The following is a 24,962-nucleotide window of genomic DNA, read 5'->3' on the forward strand; positions in this document are numbered from 1 at the left end:
GGCGAACGACAGATCAACAACTCCACTTCCCCTTCACAAACCAGTTGGTTCTGGCATGTATATTGGGGTCACCAGGACCAGGAATGCAGATAGCCCCTGTGGCTTCTAGTCATGCAGGTGCTGAAGAGGGCATGAGGTCTTCGTCGCTTCTCCGTCACGGCTGTGGTCTCTCCAGTCTTACCCTCCTGAGGTGGCCCCCTTAAATCTTGCAGAGCTCTTAGCAGCAGGTCAGTTCTCTACTCTCTTCTACAGATGGGGAGACTGAGACTAGAACACCTTGTCAAGGCCCAGCAAGCAGGAAGAGAAGCACCAAAACTCACGCCCAGGCCTCCTGCCTCTCAGCCTGGGCTCTGCCTGGTCCGCGGGCTCCTGTGCTTGGACCAGCCCAGTCCCAGACCCTGGCTGTTCATATCCCATCCCCCACATGGCCTCCTTTATCTGAAAACAATTTTCTTGTGTCTTTGCGTTTCCTCTGGGGTACAGTTTCTTACCAGTAGCCAGGAATGACCTGGCCCCAAGAGCCCCCCGTTCTTACCAGAACCTTGCGAAGTCCCAAGGATTGAGGTGTCTCAGAGGAGCTAAGTAGCAATTCCACGGGCTGCCTCTTGTCAGTGGTCGGCATTAGTCTGGGCCTTCCAAGGCTGGATTGATGGATGGAGAGCGCGTTCTGCATCCTCTTCACAGATGGACAAACCTGTACCATTGACCTCTTACCACCCGTGACGCATTTTCTCTTTGCCCTCATGTTCCCCACAATGCGTCTTGCTTGGTGGGATTCCCAGGCCTGCCTCTGAAAAGCCCTTAGTTAGACTGAGAAGGCTGCAGCTTTGAATATCCAGAATCAGGCCTTGGTCCCATTGCTTAAAAGCTGTATGACTAGATAAACCATCACGCTTTGGGATCCTCAGTCGTGGCATTCGTATGCAACTTGGCCTCAACAATCATCACCGTGATCTGAAGCAGGCTTAATGATAGGCACTGTTGTTTCTTGCTGTTGGGTGGGAATCAGCCCTCCAGCTGGTTTCCAGAGGTTATAAATCTCATGGGAGGAGATTGCCCATCTTTCTCTCTTCTCTTGAACCACCTGCCTCTGAGTTGGCAGTACAACTCCTTACTCACCAGACCTCCCTACTGGCACTGTACTAATCAAGAAATATATGCTAGATCGCCCAATGAGATGGATTGATATGGTGACTTGGCAATGGACTTGAGTGTTTCAGAGATGGTGAGGATGGCTCAGGATAGAGCAGGGTTCAGGCTGGCTGTCCATGGGGTTGTGATGAGTTGTACTTGACAGCACCTAACATCATGCTCCCTTATTTAATCCTAACGCTCAAAACACAAGGGCTGTTTTTATTTTACAGATGAGAAGACTGAGGTTCAGAGGAGTTAACAACACCACACAGCTAATCACTCTTAGAGCTGAAATCACTCTGAAAAGCAAACTTAGAAATCTGTAACTGGCTGTGATCAATTAGTTGCAGCCTCCACTGCACTCGGACCAGCCTGAAAAGCAAACTTAGAATGTAGCCTCAAATCTCAGATCCTTATAATTACGCTGGTCCCAGAGACCCTTAACCTTTCCATTACCAGAAGTCCAAGATCCTATGGAGAGAGGATCAACGACATTTCAGAGGGTTTGAGCCTTTCTCAGAACCACTGACCGTGCTGTGGCAGTGGAGGGATGGGATTGAGAACAGCCTGGCCCAGCTGTAGGCTACAGACTCCATCGACTGGGGTCAGGCGCAGAACAGGCTCTCAGCTACATCTGCAGGTTGAATAAATGAGTGCGTGAATGAGTGAATAACTGAGTGCCAATTCCATGCCTGACTGCTTTGCATGCAATCCCACCAGAGGCTTAGTGTAGAAGGTTCCAGGTGTGCAGCTAGAATCCCTGGGTAGTACAGGTAACATGCTCGGCCGCTAACAAAAAGGCTGGAAGAAAGACCAGGTCATGTTAATTGGGGAGGACGGAGATGAGAATCACCCAGTGAAAATCCAGTAGGGCCGTATTCTACACTGATACACACGAAGTTGCTATGGTGTGACTTGAGGGCAACAAATGCAACTGGTTAGGTAAGCAGCTACCTAGATGATACTGGCTAGAGTCGGGCGTGTAAGCTCAGGGAAAGCCTTGACTGGGAGATCTATCTTCTGGAACCTTCTTGCTTGCTGAGGGAAGATTCCCTTACTGCGCTCACTCCACTGTAAGCGGAGTCTGTATCCAATGGGTCTCTGGAGTTTACTCCCTAGCTTGAGGGGTGGCAGCCAGCAGTGCCACTGTAGGGCCACCACAGGACTGAGTCCAAGGGGACTTCAAGGACAAAGAGGAAACCTGACTGGGAGAAGCCAGGCTCCCCTATCCTGATGCCCTTCCTGTGCAAGAGATGCTTAGTGGAGTGGGCACAGGGTCTGCTGGCTTACCTACTGGTCCAGCATCATGGGCCAAGGCCTGAGAAGCTAGGAGGTGACCTACTGCCATTAGGGGCAGCCCTTCCAGGTTGCTCTGAAACATTAAGTTTGGGATATGTGGGCAGAGAGGGTTGCTATCTGACCCTCCTGGTCAGCTTGTGTGCATGCGGATCCCAACTCCAAACTCAGAACCTTTAGGAGCTCAGGAGAGGAGCAGCATATGGTCTGGTGGAAGTTCAGACAAAGTCAGGGTAGCAAAGCTCCAGAATGTTCTCTCCAAACCCACAGACTGGGCAATCACATGGGAGGTAGACACAGCAGGTGCACAATAAATGCTTGTGGAGTGAAGGCCTGGAGAGTTAGTCCTCTCAGAGCCTAGATAGGTCCAGGCCCAAGCTAGAGGGGACTCCTTCCCTCAGGCCACAAGTGGGAAGCTCAGTGATGGCCGCCCAGCCCTCAGGGCCCCACTGTGGCTCCAACGCCACATCTTGTCTCTCAGATCAGTGCTGCTGGCCAGACATTAGGCTGCGGTCCTAGGAGGGTCCTCTGGATGTCCTCCTGGCCACTCCTCCTCTGGGATCCCTCATCTCTGTCCCCACAGAGGACCCTTTGGTAGCCCATCCCCCACAATGAAAGAATAATGACCATAATGAGAACAGTCACCCACACATGTGCACAGCGCTTTACAGGTTACAAAGTGTTTCACATACATCATCTCATCAATTCCTCACAACAGCCCTGTGAGGTAGGCAGGGCAGGGAGTCATGTTCCCATTTGTACAGATGTGAAAACTGAGGCCCAGAGAGGGCCAGTGACCAGGCTGAGGTCACTCAACATGTCAGCAGCAGGGCTGGGACTGGAAGGTAGGCTTTGGTCCTGCCTTTGGCCCCAGGCCCTCTCCACAGACTGTGCTGTCCTCCAGGAGGACCCCAGGGCCTGTCCAGTCTCAGCCACACCTGACCCAGGCCCCAGCCCTGGCAACAGTGCTCCCTGGTCACCCACAGACAGGCCCTCACCCATCGGCAGCCCATCTCTCCGCCTGTTCACTACAAACAACCAGCCCGGAGCTGGGCCCTGACCACCACACAGCTTGCTTCTGTGACTTCCCTGGCTGGGTGGGTGGGCGGGCAGGAGGGGCTGGAACCTCCTTTCCTGTTTTCCTGAGTGGTCCCTCCCCACAGGGGAAGAGAAGAGAGAGGAGGAGGGGGAGGGAGAGAAAAAACAAGAAACCGAGATGGAAGGCGGCCCTGGAGCAATCAGGACGTCAAAAGTTTGCATTCCGACTAGCTACAGGAAATAGTTTTGTGGTTTGTTTTTTTTCTCTTTTTATTATTTCAAGTTTTCATAAAAATCCATAATTATTGAAACCCAAGTTACAGAGGAAGTTTGTAACTTTTTTTTTTAAATTGAATTATTGACTGTGCCACGTGTTGGTCCATCGGCCTCCGAATCCAGTCCATCAGCGTGTGCCCCTTAGAGGGGTGGGGTCCCCAAGCCTAAACTTCTGAGGTCCTGGCAGAGAGAGGGCAGGTGGTGAGGGCTGGCGGGGGGCAGCCGGGTGGGGGTGGGAGGGAGCAAAAAGACTGTAAAGGGGGGTAAGGAGGAGGTGGGGAGGTCTGGGGAGTGAGCGGGCAGAGGCCAGGCCCCCTCCCCTGCCTGGCGCACCTGGTGGGGGTCCCTGCCCCCCGCCCCGTCCTCATATCATCTTCATGTTGAACTTGCGGGGTGCATCTGCAGAGCTGATGCCTGCGTCTGACTTCCGGGGCACATACTCGATCTCGATGTTGTGCTTTGTGTTGCCCTTGCCCCGGCTCCAGAGAAACAGCAGCACCAGGCAGAAGAGGACAACCCCCAGGAAGGAGATGAAGCCCATGGTGGTGGCGATGATGAGGGTCTTGATGTCAAAGGGGAAAGGCACGGTGGCGCGTGTGCTGTTGGCCTCTCCCTCGCCTGGCTGGTTGGAGATGAAGGCGAAGGTCTTGTTGGGCTGATGGGGCCAGTCGGGCGAGTAGCTCCGCACGTGCAGGTGAGCGGGCATGGAGTCATTGCCTCCTGCGTTGGCTGCAATGCACAGGTATGTGCCGTTGTCCTGTACCTGGGCGTAGCGCACCTCCAAAGTGCCATCGGGGAAGACCGTCAGGCGCCCGTTGCTCTTGGCCGAGACCAGGTGCTTGCGGGGGGAGAGCCAGAGGATGGCTGGTGGCGGGTCGCCGTCCGCTCGGCACACGAACTGCACCGTGTGGCCCTCATCCACAAACACCTGCTGGGCCTTGCGGTCCCGGATGCGGGCTCGGCGGCAGGTGAAATAGTTGGGCAGGAGCACATCAGGGAAATCCTTGAACTCCTTGCCCTGGACAAACTCAGGGGTTGCGCACGTGGGCTGCTGCCGGTTGAAGTTGAGCCTCCAGCGGCGCCGGAACACCCACAGGAGGCGGCAGTCGCAGGCCAGAGGGTTGGAGTCCAGGATGAGGGTCTCCAGGTTGCCCACCGAGTGGAAGGCTGACTCCTCCAGCGTGGTCAGCTGGTTGCCGGAGACGTTGAGCACGCGCAGGTAGTTGAGGCCCCGGAAGGCATAGGGCTCCACCACGGCCAGCTGCCCTCCCACCAGCTGGATCTCCTGCAGGCGCAGCAGCTCATGCAACATGGAGCCCTCGATAATGCCGATGGGGTTGTAGGAGAGGTTGAGGAAGCGGAGATAGACCAGGTGACGCACAGCCAGGTAGGGCACGGTGGTCAGGTTGCAATGTGTGATGGACAGGGATGTCAGGTTGAGGCCGTAGAGGCAGTTGGGGGTCATGGTGTCCAAGTAGGGCCAATGGGAGATCTCCAAGACCTTGAGCCGGTAGAGCCTCTTGAAGGAGTAGTCCCGGATGGCGTTGATGTTGAGGTGCCGGAGCCGCAGGACAATGAGGCCATGCAGGTGGGACAGCGCCTCCGTGGGGATGGAGGTCAAGTTGCATTTCTCCAGGGTCAGCTGCTCCAGGCTGTTGAGGCCGCTGAAGGCGCGGTGGGAGATATAGACCAGGTCGTTGTCACCCACCTCCAGAGACTTGAGGTTGTACAGGTCCTGGAACATGTAGTCCAGCAGGATGACGATCTTGTTCTCGCTGATGTCCAGCTTGGTGAGGTTACTGAGGCCGGTGAAGACGCCCAATGGGATGAGCTTCAGGCGGTTGCTTCGGAGACCCAGCGTCCGCAGGTTGAAGAGGTTGTTGAAGGCGCCGGGCTCCACGGCGCTCACGATGTTCTCGTTCAGCTCCAGCTCCTCCAGGTGTGGGAAGCTGGCAAACTCGTCCTGGTTGAGCGTCTTGATGCGGTTCTTGCCCAGGTCCAATAGGCGCGTCTCGGTGGGGATGCCCTCGGGCACTGCCACGAATCGCTTGCGGTGGCAGAGCACGGCGCGGTCCTGGGCGGAGCACTCGCAGCGGGGAGGGCAGCCGGTGGCCGAGCCTGAGAGCACCGAGCCCAGCACCAGCAGGAGGATGGGCTGCCAGCAGGCCAGGAGGGGGCTGGGCATGCTCCTCGCGCCCCCCGCCAGCATCCTCTCGCTCACCTACAGCCGGAAACAAGCACAGGACAGAGTTCTGGTTAGAGGGCTGTGCTTAGCTAGATCCCAGCCCAAACCACCTGTGTTTTGTGCTCTGCTGCTCCATCAGGATGTCCCTGGTACAGAGGTGGAGATGAGGTCCACGTATACCTGGGGCCACCTATCTGGGGCCGCACAGCAAGATCTAGATCCCTCAGCTAAGCAGTATCTCTTGCAAACCATGCAACTTGTTCTTAATCCTACACAAAGGACCTTCCCAGAATCCCTAGGGGGTGGGAGGGGAGTCACCACAGTGGAGCCTCATGTGGGCACCAAAGGCTGCACCCACCTCATTTTCATATGGCCAACTCCAGGCAATACCCCTGCTCAGCAGGGTAAAGCCAGCCCTGCTGGCTCACAGAGGGGATCAGATCAGCTCAAAGACTGAGCCCTGGAGCTGAGTGTCTAGACCTCAGTAAGCCATGCAGGGGCTCTGGGGGCTGCTAGGGACCCACTTTTATACCCCAGATTCCTGACCAACACTATTATTCAGATGCCAACGTCCCTTCTCCATCAGCACTGCTGCTGAGCCCCCAGATCCACCCACAAGTCTTGGACGATCAGGTGGGCCCTCAGTGGTCCTTTTAAATGTTTACAGATGTTCGTGTGTGTGTATGTATGCTCACACACACAGCTCTGATGAGCTAGGTAAGAATCTGTGCTGCAGTCCCGCAGGCATGTGGTTCAATTCCACCAGCTGCTCCACAGAAAGAGGGGCACTATCCTCCCAAGCGAGTCCTGCCTCTGAAAACCTGCTGGAGGGTCAGCTCTGTGTTGGTTCCAACTCGATAACGTACAACCACTATACAGATCCCTGCATCTTGATGGGATACCTCCTTGATCAATATAGGGTACAGCCACTTAAGAAGGGGGACCCAGCCTATCCCTCGACCCATTCTTGCAAGTCCCACCTGACCTCCCCGTGGAACCTGGGCCTTTTTACTTTCCTCTGGGTCTCAAAAATGATCCCAGATCAGGAGCTCAGGGTCCTGACAAGGGGTTTACCAGCCTCCTGCCCTTTGTTCCTGGAATGCCAGCCAACTTCCCACCACGGCCTTTACCCACCTGTTACAACTCCAGCGCCAAAGCCAGTTCAATGTCCACCACTCTGAGAAACTTCTGATTTCAAGCAGTAAGCGTGTCTCCTAACTTTCATCTGTCTATTTGGGCCACCTCTTCCCAGCGTTAGGAGGCTGTGAGGCTGCCAGGCAGAGGGAGGAACTGGCCAGGCTCCCACATTTCTGGCTGGCTCCAGTGATACTGGGGTGCTAGTGCACACTGCAGCAGAGAAATGAGGCTGGTGACGGCCAGGCCCTGCAACATATGCAGGAACCTGGATGCTGGGGACAAGGGAGATGAGCTCAGGGAGGGAGCTTGCTATCTAGAAGGTGGAGGGAACAAGGTGTGTGTGACGGGTGGGTGGGGGTCTGGCTCCTTCCATCCCTTATTCAAAAGCTGCCTGTGCCCTAAATGGCATCCTATTTCCACTCCCCTCCTCTATCCTTGGCTCTCCCCCTGGGTTATGTTCTGCAGAAAATCTGGTCCCCTGCATACAGAATGGACAGGTGAGTCCCAGCTCTCTAAGAACTGTATCTTTAAACTTCCAGAAATGTACACTGGATAGTCTTTGGGGGTCTTTGCCTGTGTCCTGCACATCAAGGTTTTACTGCAGTGTCCACTCCTCCACAATCACAACCCAGTGGGAAGCTGACCACAAGAAAGGGAGGTTCCCAGCCCTAGCATTTCTCCCACCTCTGCCAGCCTTCTCCCATACCATCACAAATGGAATCCACACTTCAGCCTTTAAAACAACTGAGATACAGAAACGATGTGGCCACCAAAGGTCACCCAGGCAAGGGGGGGGGGGGGCAACTGGGACTAGCGCCCAGTCTAACTGCAAAGCCACGAACCTTCAAATGTTCTGCCTGTCTTCCAGGACTGACAGGCACTCTGCTTGTTGATCGACTAAGTGACTGATTAACCAAAGAGGGCTCTGAGTGTCACTGACATATTATGGAATCTGCAAGGTTTTCTTTTCCCCTAGGGCTCCTTTGTGCCCCCCCAGTCCCTCTCATCTTCTCTCCAGCCTCCTCTGTGGCTTGGCCTCCCTGCCCCCCGCCCCAGGCCATTTTCCACAGTCACACACGCTCCAGTGACCCACCAGAAAAGCAAACATCCTGACAGGAGATCAATAAGTAATTGGGCTGGCAGCTGGGGCCTGCATGAGTGTGAGGCTGGGGACCTCAAGAAGTAAATAGGACTTTTAGCACCCAGCTCAGGGACGTGCTGGCGGGTGGAGGGAGGGACAGGCTGCCTGCAAGGAGGCCAGCACTAGACTGGTGTTGGTGAGATGAGGTGGGGAGAGTGAGGATGCAGGGCACCCTAAGATACTGGCAAGCAATTCAAATGGACATTAATCTGGCATTTGAAGCCACCACTACTTTGTTTCAACCTCCTCATCATCCCCCTGTCTTATCACATGCCGAAGTGAAGCCCCCCAGGTATCCCTACCCTGCCCTCCACATTAGGGAGCTGCAATGCTAGCCCAGAGGCTGGAGCTCTCTGGGAGTTCAAATCCACCATTGGCTCCTTGGGAGAAAGATGGGCAGTCTCCTCCTGTACCCCCACAGCCTTGGAAACGTCATAATGTGGGGATCAGCTATGAGCTGGTTCCAGCTGGATGGCAATGAGTTGAGCTGAAGTCACTGGTCACATAGTTGACCCCTTCTGCAGACTATCCCAGCCTCCCGCTCCAGCAGGCTGAACGCCCCTCTTCCATTATGCCATCCTTGACTTCCTAAATCAGAAATCACCTCTTGCTTATAACACGGAAGCACTTTACTTTTATTACTAGTAACCCTAAGAGCTCTGGTGGCACTATGTTTAAGGCGTTTCAACTGCTAATCAAAAGGTCAATGGTTTGAACCCAACAGCTGCTGAATGGGTGAAGAATGGGAAATCTGTTTCCATAAAGACTTAAACTTTAGAAGCCCTAGTTATGGGGAGCAGTTCTGTGCTTCAATCTTCAGCCTTTCAAGGCTGCTGTTAGTCAGGAACAGCTCAATTGCAGTGGGTTTGTTTGGGTTTTATATATAATTGATATATAGGGCACTTCATTCCAAAAGAGTAAAATTATGCCACAGATGATAAAGAGACAAAGCTAAGAAGGGAAGCGAGGCAGAAAAGAAAATAAAAAGTCTTGCAAAGGTGAGAGTTTCCTAGTGACCCAAGCAAAAAGGGAAACATGATTTTGTCTCAGCACTTGGTACTTCTGTAATCTGTGTCTACTCCTGGGTCAAACAATCACATGTACATGTGCTTTACTTGCCAGACAGTGAGATTCCTGAGGAGAGAAGATGTTATCTGCAGCTCCAGCTCAAAGTAAGGCAGAATAGAATGCTCTTTGAAACAAAGAATATGTGTGCATGAGTGAGATTGTACAGGGACTGCAGTCCCTCTAATAGGGCTCCCCCTGGGAAAGGCACTAAACAATGGGAGGGAGACCTGGGATATTCAAATACATTGATGGAAAAGCTGGTTAGCCTTGCTCTAAACAGCTATAACCCTCAGGCCTGGAGTTAGCCCTGCAAGGAAATGGGCAGTGTTCCACTGGGCCAGGACATCTCTAGGAGATGCACCCTCCAAATTCTCTCGTTCTCTACCTTTTGCACATAATTGCCCTGAAGTAGGGGACACTGAGGCTCAGAAAGTCTAAAGTGCCTGCCCAAGCTGGCACAGCAAGAATATAACACCTCATAGTCTGGCTTAACATTCCCATCAGGACTCCAACATCTAGGAATGCTGGCAAGGGTGTGTCTGAACAGTCTATGAGCTGCTCCCGCCATCCTGGCACCATTAATCCTGCTGGTTACTCCTGCAATTGCCAAGGACAGGTGTTTTAATGCATTATTTTCATTTGTTTTATGCATTTTAATCAGTGTTTTATTTTGGATCCTTGCCCCCCTTAAAAGGGCTTCCCACAGGGCAAGATTTAAAAAATTAAACCAATAAATACCAAAGAAATAAACATCAAGGCCAGGCAGGTGGGCAGGCAGTATAGAGCCATGCCTGGAGAGTGACACTCAAACCCTGGGCTATAGAGGGTAAGAGCCAGGCTCTGTGCTGTCCCTATAGTGGGGAAGGGGCCACAGCTATCATGCATATCCCTAACTCATGTCCCAGAGCAGACCTAGCCTAACTCAGGCATTACCCCCAGCTGCTGGTCACTTGCCTTGACTGCTCGCCCACTGTATGGCTTTGGGCGAGTGACTTTCCTCTCTGGTCTGTTCCCCTCTGTGATGTGAAGGACTGGATTCCAGTATCCCTAGGGAGCCAGTGACAGAAATTCAACTTTCTCCAGCTACCAAGCCAACATACTCAAACATGGTTTGAAGATGAGGGGAATATGGGGCCCAGCCTCCAAACTGTCAGTCCACTGGGACAGGAAGGATCGATTTTAAATTGGTCCCAGGCTGGCTGGCTCCCCTAACTGGGGTACCACAATGGGTTCAGGTAATAGGGATTCAAGGTAGGGAAGCGTGACTATGATAGAGTGTGAATGAGGGCACTGGTAGGAGGTCAAGTGTCAATCCTATACGATAAGGGACTATGTCCTCCAAATAGCAGACACTCCCTTTATAAAAACCTTAAATTCATTGCTGTCAAGTCAGAACCAACTTAGAGCTGACCCTCCAGCGTGTTTTCAGAGGTTGTAGATTGCATGAGAAGAGATTGCCCAACTTTCCCCCGAAGGTAGTGGATTCAAACTGCCCACGTTGGGGCTGGCAGTGCAACTCCCTGCTGATTAGGTCACCAGAGCTCCTGTTATAAAAAAGCATGCCCTAACATTTGCAGAGCACCTGGACCAGGCTGGGCTTTGGACTTTACACACACTGCCTCAGAACCTTCACACCAGCATTCAAAACAGGTATTTCCTGCCCATTTTGCAGATGACAAATACTGAGGTTCCCATTCATCTGCCCTAGGCACAAAGCCGGGAGGCAACAGAGTTGTTTCCCCTGTGGGGTGGCCTGGCACAAAGGGGGACTTTAGGAGGGCACTAGTCCTTGGATGGCTGCATCCAGCCTCCTGCCCCCAAACTCAGCAAAAGATTTCATCCAACTCTAAGAAACTGCTATGCTGAACACACTGAATTGTCTCAGTGTTTTTCCACCCTACCTTTCTCCTGCTCTGCTGCCGCCGCTATCTATGCTAGACTTGCACCTAATTTGGGGCTGCTGCAGCACAGGATGGGAGGTTTAGTTATTTTAGGTTTATGGTATCAATATTTCATGGCGCTCCCACTCAGAACTCCTCGGGGATCTGAGGGATCCCCAGCACACACAGCATGCAGTCCCTGGTGTGGAGGCACCCCCTGCATGGCCTTGGGAATCCAGGGGCCCTGGTGCAGCTGTGTGACCCCGGACAGCTGCACGGGGCTCAGTGTCCCCATGGGAAATGAGGCAGGTGTGGTGCACAGTCTCATCTCACCCTGACACCACATGTCCCTATGACTGGATCTGCAGCAGGAGGGGTGGGGACAGGGGTGCATATGTGTGGGAAGGACGGCTGCCATGCAGCAGACAGGAGGACATGGCATCATCCCAGTGCCCTTCCAATGCCGCAGCCAAGAGATGACCTGGAGGGAAGGGGAAGAGAAAGGTGGCCGAATCAGAGAGCTAGAGGTACACAGAGAGAACCAGGGTGGGAGTGGTGGGGAAAAGAGGAGATGGAGAGGGAGAAAGAACAGAGGAGGTAGGACGCAGAGAAAAGAGGGGTGAATAGGCCTGGGAGGGGTTAAGGGTGGAAAAATCACTAGTGGACAGTATAGTTGTGCCCATGAACTCAACTACCATCTCCTTGGCAGCCTCTGTGCTGGGAGATCCTGGGGCCTAAGAGCACATAAGGCCCTCAGGCCCTCGGTCGAGTAGCTGGGATGGCGTGGGGCTTGCCAAAAAAGCACAGCAATGGCCACCTAGCCAGGCCCTGTCTCCCACAGCGGTGGACCACCAGCCTCCCTCTCCCACCTCCCTCTCCATGCCGCCACCGCCACCACCGGGCCATCTCCTCAGCAGGCCTTCAGCTCAAAGGCCCTCCTCCTTCACACTTTCCTCCAACCACTGCCCGCACCCCACTCTAAGGAATGATCCTCCTCCTGCGGGTCCCAATGGGGGGGCTCAATGACCCCTAGCTTAGTACTACTGATGTGTCTATCTCCTTCTCTCCCCCTTTTACTGCCCCCAAATTGAGAGCTGCCAGCACAGGGCTTAGTGTGATTGAGCTCCGATCACTCCAAGATCCAGCAGGTCTATAATAGCTGGGCTGGGGCCAGCCGACAAGATAACAAGCTGCTGAGGAAGGGGAACACACCCCAACAACCCCTGACCATACTCAGGCATGTCTCTAGACACTTCTGGCCTCACTTGTCTTCTTAAGGACAGAGGGAGCCCTCCAACAAGCCAGCCTGGACGGCTCCCAAGAGCTCCAGGGGCAGCACTCACTGCACTGTCTCTAGATGAGGCTCTTATAAGGCTTCGCTGAGGGAGAGGATGAAACATGAATTGTTTTTTCACAGGCCAAGTGAGGGACAGGGACAGACATTTTGGAAAGAGCAGAGAGCAACAGGAAGAAGTGGAGGTTGGAGGTGACTTGTGCCCTGGTCAATCTGAAAGCACCAGGGGACTTCTGATTGCTCCTCTTTTGCCCCAAGTGCTGACCCAGCTCTCTGGACTCCTTTGAAAAACACTCTGGACTTTCCAGGGCTAATCCCTGTTGAAGTGTGAATGGCTGATAATGGCTTAAGGTTTGAGCTGCTAATGGGGGGACTTGGAGAGGCTGAGAGCCTGGAGGAAGGGAATGGGGGCTGCCTCTTGACACCTGGGGAGAGGTATGGGTGGGTAGGAGCCCTGAAAGGAGGGGTCCAGCACCTAGGCTGAGCCTTTGGGAAGAGAAACCCAGGTTGCCTGTGTAGCAGGCAGCAGGGCAGCGTCTGCCAGTCTCTTCTGGGGCCGGTCTGCCCGCCTTTGCCTCCTCTCCCTCCTCTTTCTTCAGCTGCCCCCCATCGGGAGAGAAAAATCAACCTGGAAGAAAATTGAGGTCATGTCCTTTGTCGTGCATAATTCTTTATTTTCCTCCTGCTCTGGGTACTGGCAAAGGAGTTCCTGAGCCCCTGATGTGTGTGTGAGAGCTTGGGGAGTGTGTGTGTGTGTGTGTGTGTGTGTACGTACGTACGCTCCCTCCCACCATAGCCCGGCCATTTTGACCCATTGCCACCAGCCCCATCTTTTAGGCCCGGAGACTCAAATGGCCTCCCCAAATTGTTCACCCAGTCTCTTAGTTGTGGGGAGATGGCTGGAGGGTGCTGACTGGACGTTGTGTAGCTGCTCCAAAGGTCCTGGGCTCCCCAGGTGGCCTGGGCAACCCCCCCCCCCACCCCTCACGTAAGGGAGGAATGCCCCACACCCACCCCATCAGAGCCAGCCCATCTTGGGAGCTGCCAGCCTTCCGGCTAGCCCGCAGCCCCCGGCCATTTGCGGGATAAATTATGAATTTTAATTGTCAAAGCATCTTAGTGTTTAAAGGCTTCTATATATAGACTCTCCTCCAGGAGTGGCCAGCTTGGTGGGAAGGAGCAGGGGTGGGGCAGGGCCTGGAAGAGGCTGCTTCCGGGTGGGCAGAGGGCACTGGACTCATATACCAAGAAGTGCACCCCTACCCCGCTTTGTGATCTTGGGTGAGTCTGGGACCACTGTGGGTTGTCTTAAGGTGATAGACCAGCTGGGGAGCTCAGAGCAGGCCAAGGAGGAGATGGGCTGCCCCAAAGATGGAGAGGGGCAAGTAACTACTTATATGGTTAACCTGAGTGGCTCCAAGAAAACCCAGGGCTTGCACCTGCACTTCTCCCCATTTCCCCCTAGATGCCAATCAGAACTCAAAAGGACTTTGGTCCCATCCTCTACTCAGACTCAGGCCCTCTTGACAGGTACCTTGACAGGTACCCTGATGTTCCCTCCATTCACAGATGAACTTCTTCAACCCTTTAATATCCACATCTTCCCAAGCTTCCCATATGAGCCTCTCAGTGCTCCTCTGTCTTAACACAGCTCTGGCTGGCCTCAAAACGAGCCAAACCAACTCTCTGAAGGTGGGTCTGGGAGAGGGTCCTAGCCTCAAAGACTTGGAATAGAGAAGAGTGGTTATAGTAAGGAGTCGTAGAACCAGCATGGGATTTCACGACCAGAGATCTAATAAATATGATGGTTAGAAAACCCTTCATGTGCCAGGCACCACTCTAATAAGCATTTTATGTATAATAATTCATTTAGTCCCATAATGATCTATTGAAATAGGCACTATTATTAGCCCCATTTTACAGATGAAAAATAAGACAAAAAAATAGAAACACAAAGAGTTTATGTAATTTTCCAAGGTCACAGAACTAGCATGATTTGAAGCCGCCTGATTCCAAAGTCTAGGCTTTTGTCTTGAGAAAAACCAGCTAACCAAATACCTAATATGCCTGATGTACTGATTATATTCCAGGCACAAACTTGTTTAATCCTTTAATCCCACAACAACTCTGTGAGGCAGGTATTATTATCATCTCATTTTACAGATTAGAAAACTGAGGCACTTTGCCCAAACTCACACAGAGAGGTGAAGCAACTTGCCCAAGATCCCACAGGGATAAGTGGATGAGATACAAATCAGCTGAGATTAGACCTCAGGAACTCTTGACCTTCTTGCAAGCTGTCCATATAATTCAGGTTCAAGGCATAATCTTGGCCAAGTGGTTTTAAATCTATGGGTCTTAGATTTTGGAAACGCGATGGTAGATCACACGTACTAAGGGCAGAGAGTCCAGAAGAAGGAATATACTTCAATCAAACATGTGTACTAAGCACTTTGCAAAGGAGACTCCACTGGCCCTCATCATATATGCTGTGAGGGAGGTATCAATAGCCCTACTTTCCTGATGAAGAAACAGGTTCTGAGTCATCTGTCCAAGGTCACTCAAATTGTCTGACTCCAGAGGAATGATCATCATAGATACATTTACACAGGTGTGGAAACTGAGGTCCAAGAGTATTAGGAACTTGTCTAAGCCCCCACAGCATTTCAGAGCTGAATAGAGCCTAGGATGAACCTCCACTTAACAACTGCAACTACCTCCTTTTGCCCACACAATGCAAGAGTCACATGGCCACTCTAATCACAGGAGGGCTGGGTCAAAGGACAGGTGAAGGTTTGGGTTATTTCTGCCTCAAAAAAGGGGAAAAGATTTAAAAACAATCCCTGAATACATCACAAACAAGTTATTTATAACATGACTAGGCAAACTATAAATATAAACACTGGCCTTTCTCCTAGCACTGGCTGTTCAATTGAATTCTGGCCAATCTCTTGCTAAAGCCCATTTTCCCAGCATAGTAAACTGAGCTCAAGATCAGGGAAGGCATAGATCCCTGTGGTCAGACATAGACCTATGCGTTCACATCATCACCAGCTCCTGTTCATGAGAAAACCAGACTCGGGAGGGGCAGTGGCCCTTCTGTAAATTTCTAAAGGATATTCCAAGAAGAGGGGGCAAAGGGTCCAATGCAGGCCCAGAACATGGAGCCAAGACCCAAGAGTTCAGCCATGTGTGAGGATCAGATAGAAGATCAAATGGTTTGAGATAGATCAGTCTTCATAGATGGTGAGTGAACAAACCTTCACAAGAGGTATGCAAATAGAGGCCACAAGCAGGGCCTCTGCTGGGATCAGATGCCTCAGCAGTCCCTCCCAGTTCTTAGGTGTCTCCTTCTTGCACCCAAATAACAGGGTTTGAGGATGGCCATTCCCCAGGGCAAGTGGAGGAGGCAGGGCTAACTCGAGCCTCCACCCCCTCACGGAGCCTCAAACAGGTTCTCTGCAAAGGAGGTGGCACAGAGAGATTAATTCTCTGAAATGGGAGAAAATAGAAAAATACACACACACCACACACCCTAATAACATGTAATAAGAGGTTAGAGACGAGGAACAATGCCCTGGTAATGTCACCCTGGCGGCAATCAATTTGGGTGTCACATAAAATAGGCATAATTATTCCACCAGCTCCAGTGCTCATTGCTAACCAGCTCCAGGGGCCCAGGCCTGGGTGGAGAAGGCAGCGTGGAATCAGGCTTTCGTGCATAGCCTAGCTCAGGGAGTTGGCTCCAAATGAGCCTGCCGGCACCCGGCTTCTCAGTCTCTCCGGGCAGGCAAAAGGCTGAGGGCTTCACGATGAGGGTGGGGTGGTGGTGGCGTGAGGCATGAGGTTCTGCAGGTCTCCGAAAGCCTCCTCGCTCAGCTACCCATGACTTCTTCAATCACACATTTGTTTCCTTTGGTGCTTATTCCCCAAGTCATCGAGCTGTCATTAAACACTTACCAATGCCAGACCCCATGCCTGGTGCCAGGGTACAGAGATGGGCCTTCCAGGGGCCACGCAGGGAGGGAACATTAAAATAGAAAAGTATAGTCTCTACTTCCCAAGCTAGAGTCACTCTTTCTTATCCTAGAGATTAACAGGTATTTGCTTTAAAACGGCAGGAACTAAAATTCTCTTTGCTCTTGCTTGGTTCACACTTCCTTGAGGAACCTCCCCTGGTTGCAGCTCATTCAGATAGTGTCCTCATAACTGGGAAACTGAGGCAGGGTGAGGATGCTTGTTTAGTAAGCATCCATTGTACCCTGGCCTCCACCAAGCTCAACTCTCACTTATCAGAACACCTGAACTCCAGAATTACAAATCATGCCTATAATGAAATAGCATTTTACACTCAATAACCATCAGGACCTCTGATAACACTGAGTGCTGTGGTAAAGGGGGGCCAACAGGGATGCTCAGCTCCTGCTGAGGGCAATGTAGACTGGCTCTAACAATCTGAAAACCACTTTGATGTTTCCTAGTAAAACTCTGTTGGCCTAGTGATAAGGAGCTGTGCTGCCAAACTAAAGGCAAGCAGTTCAAATCTACCAGTTGTTCCACAAAAGAAATATAGGTAATCGCCTCCCGTGCTATTTACAGCTTCTGAAAACCCACTGGAGTGTCAGTTAGGAGTTGATTCTGACTCAAAAACACGTGATGACAGTAAAGCTGAACATGAAGACCCTGAGGCCCAGCAATTCTGCTCCTCACCCTGTGCCCCAGAGACACTCTGCACATTGTCCCAGGAGGCAAGGCAGGCAGGTTCACTCAGCATTGTTCAAAAGAACAAAAGGGAAACACCTGTAATGTCCCTTAACAAGAGAACAGTATGCTGTGTTATTGAACACTACACATCAGGGAAAAGAAACCCCAGCTACTAATATTCCTAACAATACAGATGATGCATAAGAATGTAAGACTGACCCAAAAAAGCAAGTTCTAGAGGAATGTGCTGCTGAGGGTGGTGTAGTCCACAGGGAGTTGCACTGCTAACCCAAAGGTGACACTTCTCTGGTGGTTCGAATCCACCAGCGGCCTTGCAGGAGAAAGATGGACAATTTCCCATGAAATTTACAGCCTTTGAAGACCTGCCGGAGGACCAGTTATGAGTTGGTTTCAACTTGGCGGTAATGAATTTGAGAGGAATGCACACAGCTTTAGGTCCTGTAAAGTTCAGAAACAGCTCACAAGGGACAATGTGTAAATATGAAAACATCCCAAAGGCACTTGGTTCAAATCCACCAGACGGTCCACAGAAGAAAGATGGGCAATCTCCTCCCACACGATCAACTGCCTCTGAGAAAAACCTGTTGGAAGGTCAGTTCCAACTCAACGGCAAACAACAATTACTATTTTTTAAAGGCAAGGGAATGCTATACACACACACACACACACACACACACACACACACAGAGAGAGAGAGTAGTGATTGCCTCAGAAAAAGATGCCAAGGGGTAGGAGTGAGGAGAGGACAAGGGACCAGATACATCATTATTAAAGTGCTATTGTCAGATTAAGAAGTGGGTTCGTGATGTACATTATAATATCATGAATAATATTATTAAATAAATTAACTAGCAGGCCATGTTTGGACCAGTGAAGAAGAGCTGTAGGCTTGGGGTCAAGATGAAGACATTCAGACATTCTAGATTGGGTCCCCTGCTCACTAGCTGGAGAGCTGTAACAGGTCACTCTGCCTCTCTGGTTGTTAGTATTCTTGCCTATAAAAGCAATTCTCTGTGCTACCTGAAAGAATAAGACAGAAAGTACAGCACTGATATAAACACATAGTAACCCACTGTTACGAAGTCAAGGCCGAGTCCCAACTCCCAGAGTTCCCAAGGCAGTTAAACAAGCAGACCACCACATCTTCCATGAAATGGCTGGTGGGTGAGGAGCCTAATGCTCTAATCACTGTGCTCATTTAAACTCACCTAGTATTTATTGAGAGCTTACTTTGTACCAGATGCCATTTTACTACTAAATGCTTTGCATATATTAATGCATCTAATCCTCACCACCATCCTAGAAGTAGGTAGAGTTGCTGTCCTCATTTTATGGATAAAGAGACATAGGCCCAGAAAGCCAAAATCATTGAAACGGGCAGTGGTGAACCTGAGGTTTGGACCCTGGCAGGCAGATTCCGGGTTCATACTCTAAGTTCACTATAGATGCTGAAAACATGGACTACACATCAGTTCACATCAGCACAGCTCTAGTGGGCCCAGCACACTCAAGTATATTCATTCATTTACTCAATACGGTGACTAACAATAAATAATGTCTCAAATGCATTTGGAAATGAACTTGCCTTCTCATTCTTTCTACAAAGATCACTCCCTGATTTAAGAATTCTGGAGTCCTCTGTTCTCAGTGTTTCTGCAAAGTCTGCTGCTACCTCAAGACCCAGCCTAATTCCTCTCTCTTTCTGGGGATCCCCAAGACAGCCTCAGCAGCCAGGGAGAAATCCTACCTTTCCCTGTGTGTGTTATGAGGAACCCAGCATGAGCCTTGGCTCGATGTGTTAGGAGGCTTCAATTTTCCCATCTGCACAATTAAGGAATTGAACTAGAATTATCTCTGAGGGCCCGTCAGCTTGTGTTGGTCTCTGCCTTGGGCATCCTTCATACCACCTAACAGGCCATCCACACAGGCCAAGAACACCATGTCCCCTCCAAGCAGTTCTTGTTGCCAAACAACAGCTGGCTCCTAGGTGTCTCCCAGTGTCTGCCCAGTCCCTGGGATGGTTACAAGGATCACCCAGGTGTTCAAAGCAATCCACAGGAGGGGTCTAGCCCAGAGCCAACCAGTCACCTCAGTCAGGAAAAAAAACCACAACGCCAAAAAATCAAAAGTACTGCATGAATGAATGGGCTAATATGTGCAAGCCAGTGTGGTCCTCTGCTATAGATATCTGGAGGAAGGTCAGTGATTTGGAGCAGTCACCAGGGGCATGGAGGAGAAGGCCTTCTGGGTGAGGATGCTGGACCAAACCAAGTGAGGATGGAGGGAGGTGTAGAGGGAGTGGTGAGAACTGAACAGAACCATCATGCATCATCTGAGGAGTGTGGGGAGGTGGAAGAACTGAGGGGGGGGTGGCCTTTGGCCTGGAAAGCCATTTGCCTTCTCCAGAGTGTCACATACAGGGCAGCTGAATCAAGGGACTCCGGCCAGCAAACCCAGGCTTTGACTCAAAAACCACCACCACTTCCAGATGCCTGTCTCCACCCTTCTCTGTCCTCACAGGACCCACTTCCACAGCCTCCACCTAGCATACAGCCTCACACCTGTACCAGTCACTGCACTCCTTTCTCAGCAGGAATGCCTGCCCCGCCCCCAGGGTGCTCCTCAAGCCATCATCTGCTTCAGTAGATTCCTGAAGAACAGCTTCAGATGAGCCACCTGGGTGCCAGGGATCCATATGACGACCTACCCTAAACAGGAGTTGTAATATTTTTTAAAAGGGAGGTGTTTCTTTGGAATCCTGGGCTTAAGGATGGAAATAATTAATATGAGCTCGGGAGAGGGGAGATGACCCCTAGGGTAAAAGAGGACTATTTATGTGCAAGGGGTAGAGGATGCCTCTCTATATCTCCCCTCTGATCGCATCATCCCTCAACCCACGAGCGAGCAGTGGTACCTCAGCCTGGAGCACACACACATCCCACTAAGCCTGGCCTTTTGGTTCCAAGACTAACTCCAAGCTCTGGGGAGCAGTGATGCTATAACCAAGAGGGCCTGCCTCACATGTAAATGGCAGGGGCTGGGAGTGGGGAAGAGACAAGGAGGACAGAGAGGAGGACTTGCCCCACCCTCTGCTGAGGCTCTCCTGTGAATGGGGAAGATGGGAACTCCCAGTGAGGGCAGGGTCCTCCTTCAGAACGCTTCCAGGGAGCCCTTGGTCTTTCCCGCCTGCCACCTTCTCTCCTCCAGCGTGCCTCAGGCACTAGCAGAAACCAGAAAGAGAAGGCAGGCAGTCTCAGAAGACCAGAGGTTGACTCCTTCCCAGTGGTGTCAGGTGTGCACTGGTTCTGGCAAACACAAGGACAAAGGGTCTGTGTGGGGCTGACCCTCCTTCCCTCAGTGGCACCCTTCTATGGATCTGCTGGCTCCAAGCCCTCTGCTGGCCGGGTGTCTGTTCACTCTGCTTCCAGGCATGGGAGGCCCTGGTGCCCAAGCTGCTGGCATAATGGCCAGGAGGGCTGAGCCCTGAGCTTCAACAGGGCTAGGCTGCTCGCCCTCTGGCTGCTCAAGAAGAGGAGAAGAGGATTGAGGGAGGCCTAGGGTGGTAGGGAAAGAGCTTGTCCAGATGGCACCCCCCTCACCCCAGGGCCTTCTGTCCCTTCCCACCAAAGCAGAGCTGGGTGGATCCTCTCAGATGACCCCCACCACACACCAGAGGACCTCTGAGAACAAAGAAGAGGTGCAAGCAAAATCAGCGCTGGGCTAGGACCCAAGGCAATAGCCTAAGGGACTGCCCACTGGTACTGGCCCCACCCCTTCTCCAAGCGGGATCCACCTGGAGAAACACGTCCCCAGGCGGTGCCTGGAGGAGCAAGAAGCCCATCCCACTGAGGGTGCCCAAGAAGTGCCAAGCCTTGTGCTCTGCCTCCCTCCTCACCTCCTTCTCACTTGCTTACCACCTCCCACTCGCTTTCGCCACAGAATGAAAAGTGGGGCAGAGGAGGTGAGAAGCTCTAGTTGAAGGCAGACAAAGGGGAAGCCCCCAAGGGCCTCTGGGTCCTTGACCCCCATCTCCCCCGCTCTACTCTCTTTATGCTCCCCCCATCTGTCCTTTCTTCCCCTTCACTGGGCAGGAGCTGAGAATGACGCCCCTTGTGAAGGGAGAGAGCTACTGACCAAGCTAGAATCTGGAGAAACGGGCGGGTGGGGGCTGCATGGAGGTATCTGGGGGTATATGGAGAGAGACGTCCACTCAGTACTGGGCACGAGGCTTACCCTCCAGGGTGACCAGTGTTCCGAATGGAGGAGGGTAGAAGGGGCGGGGGCAGGATTCGGATACCAGGGAGAGCCCTTCTAGAGCTCCAGGGTTCCAGCTTGCTACCCTGGAATCTACTGGGATGAGCATACTAGAGAAGGAAGTCTTCGTTTCAGAGGCGCGAGGGGGTCACATCTAGGTTCCCATAAGGAGCTTTGGACAGCGCTGGGGTGTTCGCCAGCCCCAGGGGGGGCGCAGCTCTGGCCCCCAGGGATGCTTATCACGAGCTGTCAGAAAGGGGCTCGGCCTCGGCCCCCAGCCTCCGGGCTCACCTGCATTTCGGGCGCGCCGTCCGTCTGCAAGGCTTGATCACCAATCGCATGTCTCTCTCGCCGGTCCGGCCCGGCCTGGCCCCAGCCCTAGTCCAGCCTCCTCCTCAGGCTCCAACACCTCCGCCTGGCTGTCCGAGCGCCCTCGCCGGGCTGTCAGTCAGTCTGTTTGTCCCACGCGGACAAGAGCCAAGCCGAAGCCGGGGCAAGGGCTCGGGAGTAGGAAAGCGAGAGGCCGCAACCCTAGCGGGCGGAGGGGCAGGTGCGCTCAGGACGCGCGCCACGGGCTCCTGGAGCTGGATTCTGTGCCCCGGGCCGGCCCAGAGCCGCCGCCGCCGCCTCTGCCGCTGGGGCCAGGGTCGAGGCCGGGCGCGCTCCGCCGCGGGGCCAGGGCCAGGGCTGGGGCCGGCACGCAGCACCCGCGCATTCTGCTCGGAGCCCCGCGTCGGGAGAGGGGCCGGAGCGACGCGGATGGGGACTCCGCGCGCTCCGGGGCCCAAGCCCGGACCCCCCGCAGCCGCCTTCTGTAGCCTGCCACCCGCTCTAGCTCCCGCGCCGGCTCCCGCCCGGGCTCCCGCTCGGGCTCCGCGCTCTGCCGCGGCGCGGGGAGGGAGCGCGAAGAGCGAGGAGCGAGCCAGAGAGGGAGGAGGGACCGAGGAGGGGAGGGAGCGAGCGAGAAGCGGCGGGAGCCGGGCGGGGGAGGAGAAGGCGCGGCCGCAAAACCAAGGGAGGTGTGTGTGGGGGGGGTCTTCGTCCACCGAAGGGGGCGGAGAGCGAACAGTGCCCCCACACCCTGCTCTGAATGGCTGGGGCAGCGGAACTGGCAGGGAGGCGAGGGCGCGCCAGCCTAGTGCCTGAGCCGGCGCCCCATGCTCCAACCCACCGCTCGGCCGCGCCCCTCTGATCCCTGGCTCAGGGCAAGTCCCGGGCCAGCCCCGCCTGCGATCCTCCTTGGAGATGTACGTGCATCACACCTTAGCGAGTGATTGTGTGTAGCCACAAGCATGTACCTGTGAGTGCCTGAATGTGTTCACACATGTGATTGGGGTGTGGATAGATTTACATTCTTAGTAGGGAGGGTTCTCTACCCTCCAGGGTTGTTTAGAGGACGGCGTGGGAAGGGTCAGGCTGAGAGTCCGTCCTTCACCTAGTCTCCTCCTCTCAGAAATGTCCGCGAACCCCTGGAGGGCCCATATCCTGGCTACCTTGCGGAGGGGGATGGAAGGGAAGAGCAGGAAGCTCCAGGGGACGAGGAGCAAGAAGCGCCGGCTCCAGGACTTTGCCCGACCCTGGTCTTGTGCCCTCCCTCTGCGGCCCGGATCCCCGCCCAGGCTAGCTTCTTGTCCAGAAGAGGGCAGCAGACCCCTCTGACCAGCTCTGACCGCGAGTACTGCAGCCAGCCACCAGCAGAGGGCAGCGCGGTGCCTCAGACTGGCGTTGGCTGCCCCCACCCGGTTCCCCAATGGTACCAGCAATCCTGAACTGGAGCCACTTCCTCAGATGCGCCCAAAGAATGGAAAGAAGCTCAACAAACAGAACACACACACACACACACACACACACACACACACACACACACACACACACACACACACACACCCATAACTAGATCCTTCAGAAACACAGAACTGGCTGGTGGGAATGATGTGGTAAAGCCTGAAGAGTGAGCTACAATGCTTGGGTCCCCACATCTTTCATTCATCTCCTTGACGCTTGTTGTTGCTTATGACTTAGTGACCCTATGAACAACAGATTTTAACCTTATCCTATCCTACGCCATCTCCATCATCACTGACAGACTTAATGTCCATTGCTACAGTCACTGAGTCAATCCATCTCGTTGAGGGCTTTCCTCTCTTTCTCTGACACCTGCTTTTAATACCAAGCAAGTTTGATTACAGAAAATAATAGCTACCATTGTTGACACCACCCCGCACTTCCGGAGCATTCCTATTAGGATATTAGTTCTTAACACCTCCAGCCTATAAGTCCAGGGGTTCCAGCAGACAGAAAAGGAATTTGAGACTAGAAGGGGCAAGACTGACCCAAGAACTTGTAGTTGCTGGAGCAGAACCTAAGATGCTGCTTCCAGTGCCCAACAGTGCACAGAATCTATTGGATGTATTCATTGTAGAGATGCCTGGTCACTAGTCACCCACCCCGAGGTCCTCAGCACCATCTTGCTTCAACACTGCTAAGCCTTATACACTCTCCTCAAAGACACGTACTATTTCAGCTAAAGCATTCTGGAGTATTTCTCAGTCTCACTTACTGTCTCACCCTCGCTCTAGACGGTCTTGTTTGGAGAACAATCTCCTGTCTTTTATGTCATGGACCTCCACACAGTTGTCAGTGCTGTGCGCTCTACAATCATCCACCTACCACCCTTATTGTTGTTATGTGCGACCCACAACTGACCCTCCAGCGGGTTGTCAGGAGCAGTAAACTGCAATATTGCTCCCCTTGTGACAGACAGAAAGAAACCCAGGCTCGGAGCCGCTATGTGACTTGCCCATGGTCACACAGTTAGGAAGGGTAGAAAGGGGCTGTGAGTCACGGAGTATACCAGTAGGGGGCAGACTTGGCAGAAGGAATTGCAGGTGGGAGGTGACCTGGGGGAGGAGAGTACAAAACCCATCCTCCTCACTAGGGTCGAGCGCAGGCGGCTCCTTGCCCCCACACTTTGCTTCAAGACCCCCTTCCCAGAGTCGCCAGCTTCCCCCACCCCGGCTGTTTGTGAGTTCCTGAGGCGCTCCCGCCCTCCCGCGCCGCCTCCTCCCACCAGCCCGACAGGAATAGACGCTCTCTAGCTCCTGCGTAAAGGCTCTGCCAGCACCCGGCTCGGCTCGCAGGCCCGCTGGGGGGTGGGGCGGGGGCGGGGGCTATTCCTGGTGCGGCGACTGACGCAGGCTCGGCGCAGCCACGCCATCTCTCCACCCCCGACTCACCTGTTCCCTGCCTCAGTGATCTGGGCGGAGAAATGGGGGGAGAGCCTCAGTGTTCCGCCCCACCTCCAGGTGCTGGGGCGCATAAGGATCCTTCTGTGCCTCAGATGGTAACAGGAACCACCACAGAGCTGTGTTCTGGAGGAATTGCCCAGCAGCCCTAGTTGCCTATTGTAACTCATGTCCAAGCCATTTACCATTACCTTTCCCTTCCAAACAGAGGGCTCTGGGGGGCTAGTCAGTGTGGAGTTGTGCTGCTAACCCAAAAGTGGTATCGTTGTCTCTGGAGGTTCGAATCCAC

At 53.2% G+C, this 24,962-nt stretch overlaps 1 protein-coding gene across 1 annotated transcript; it reads right to left on the bottom strand.

The window, feature by feature from the left end:
* Positions 1–3,725: 3,725 nt before the first annotated feature.
* Positions 3,726–24,559, bottom strand: LINGO1 (leucine rich repeat and Ig domain containing 1). The gene is made up of 3 exons (XM_006888283.1): positions 24,553–24,559; positions 21,720–21,743; positions 3,726–5,965 (listed from the first exon to the last, which is right to left on the bottom strand). Exons 2-3 carry the CDS (start codon positions 21,723–21,725, stop codon positions 4,109–4,111), a joined length of 1,863 nt encoding a protein of 620 aa, XP_006888345.1. The 5' UTR covers positions 21,726–21,743; positions 24,553–24,559; the 3' UTR covers positions 3,726–4,108.
* Between the last annotated feature and the right edge of the window lie 403 nt (positions 24,560–24,962).

This window comes from Elephantulus edwardii, unplaced genomic scaffold (assembly GCF_000299155.1).
Source record: "Elephantulus edwardii isolate Elephantulus edwardi_28Jun2011 unplaced genomic scaffold, EleEdw1.0 scaffold00066, whole genome shotgun sequence".
Classification (NCBI taxonomy): Eukaryota; Metazoa; Chordata; class Mammalia; order Macroscelidea; family Macroscelididae; genus Elephantulus; species Elephantulus edwardii.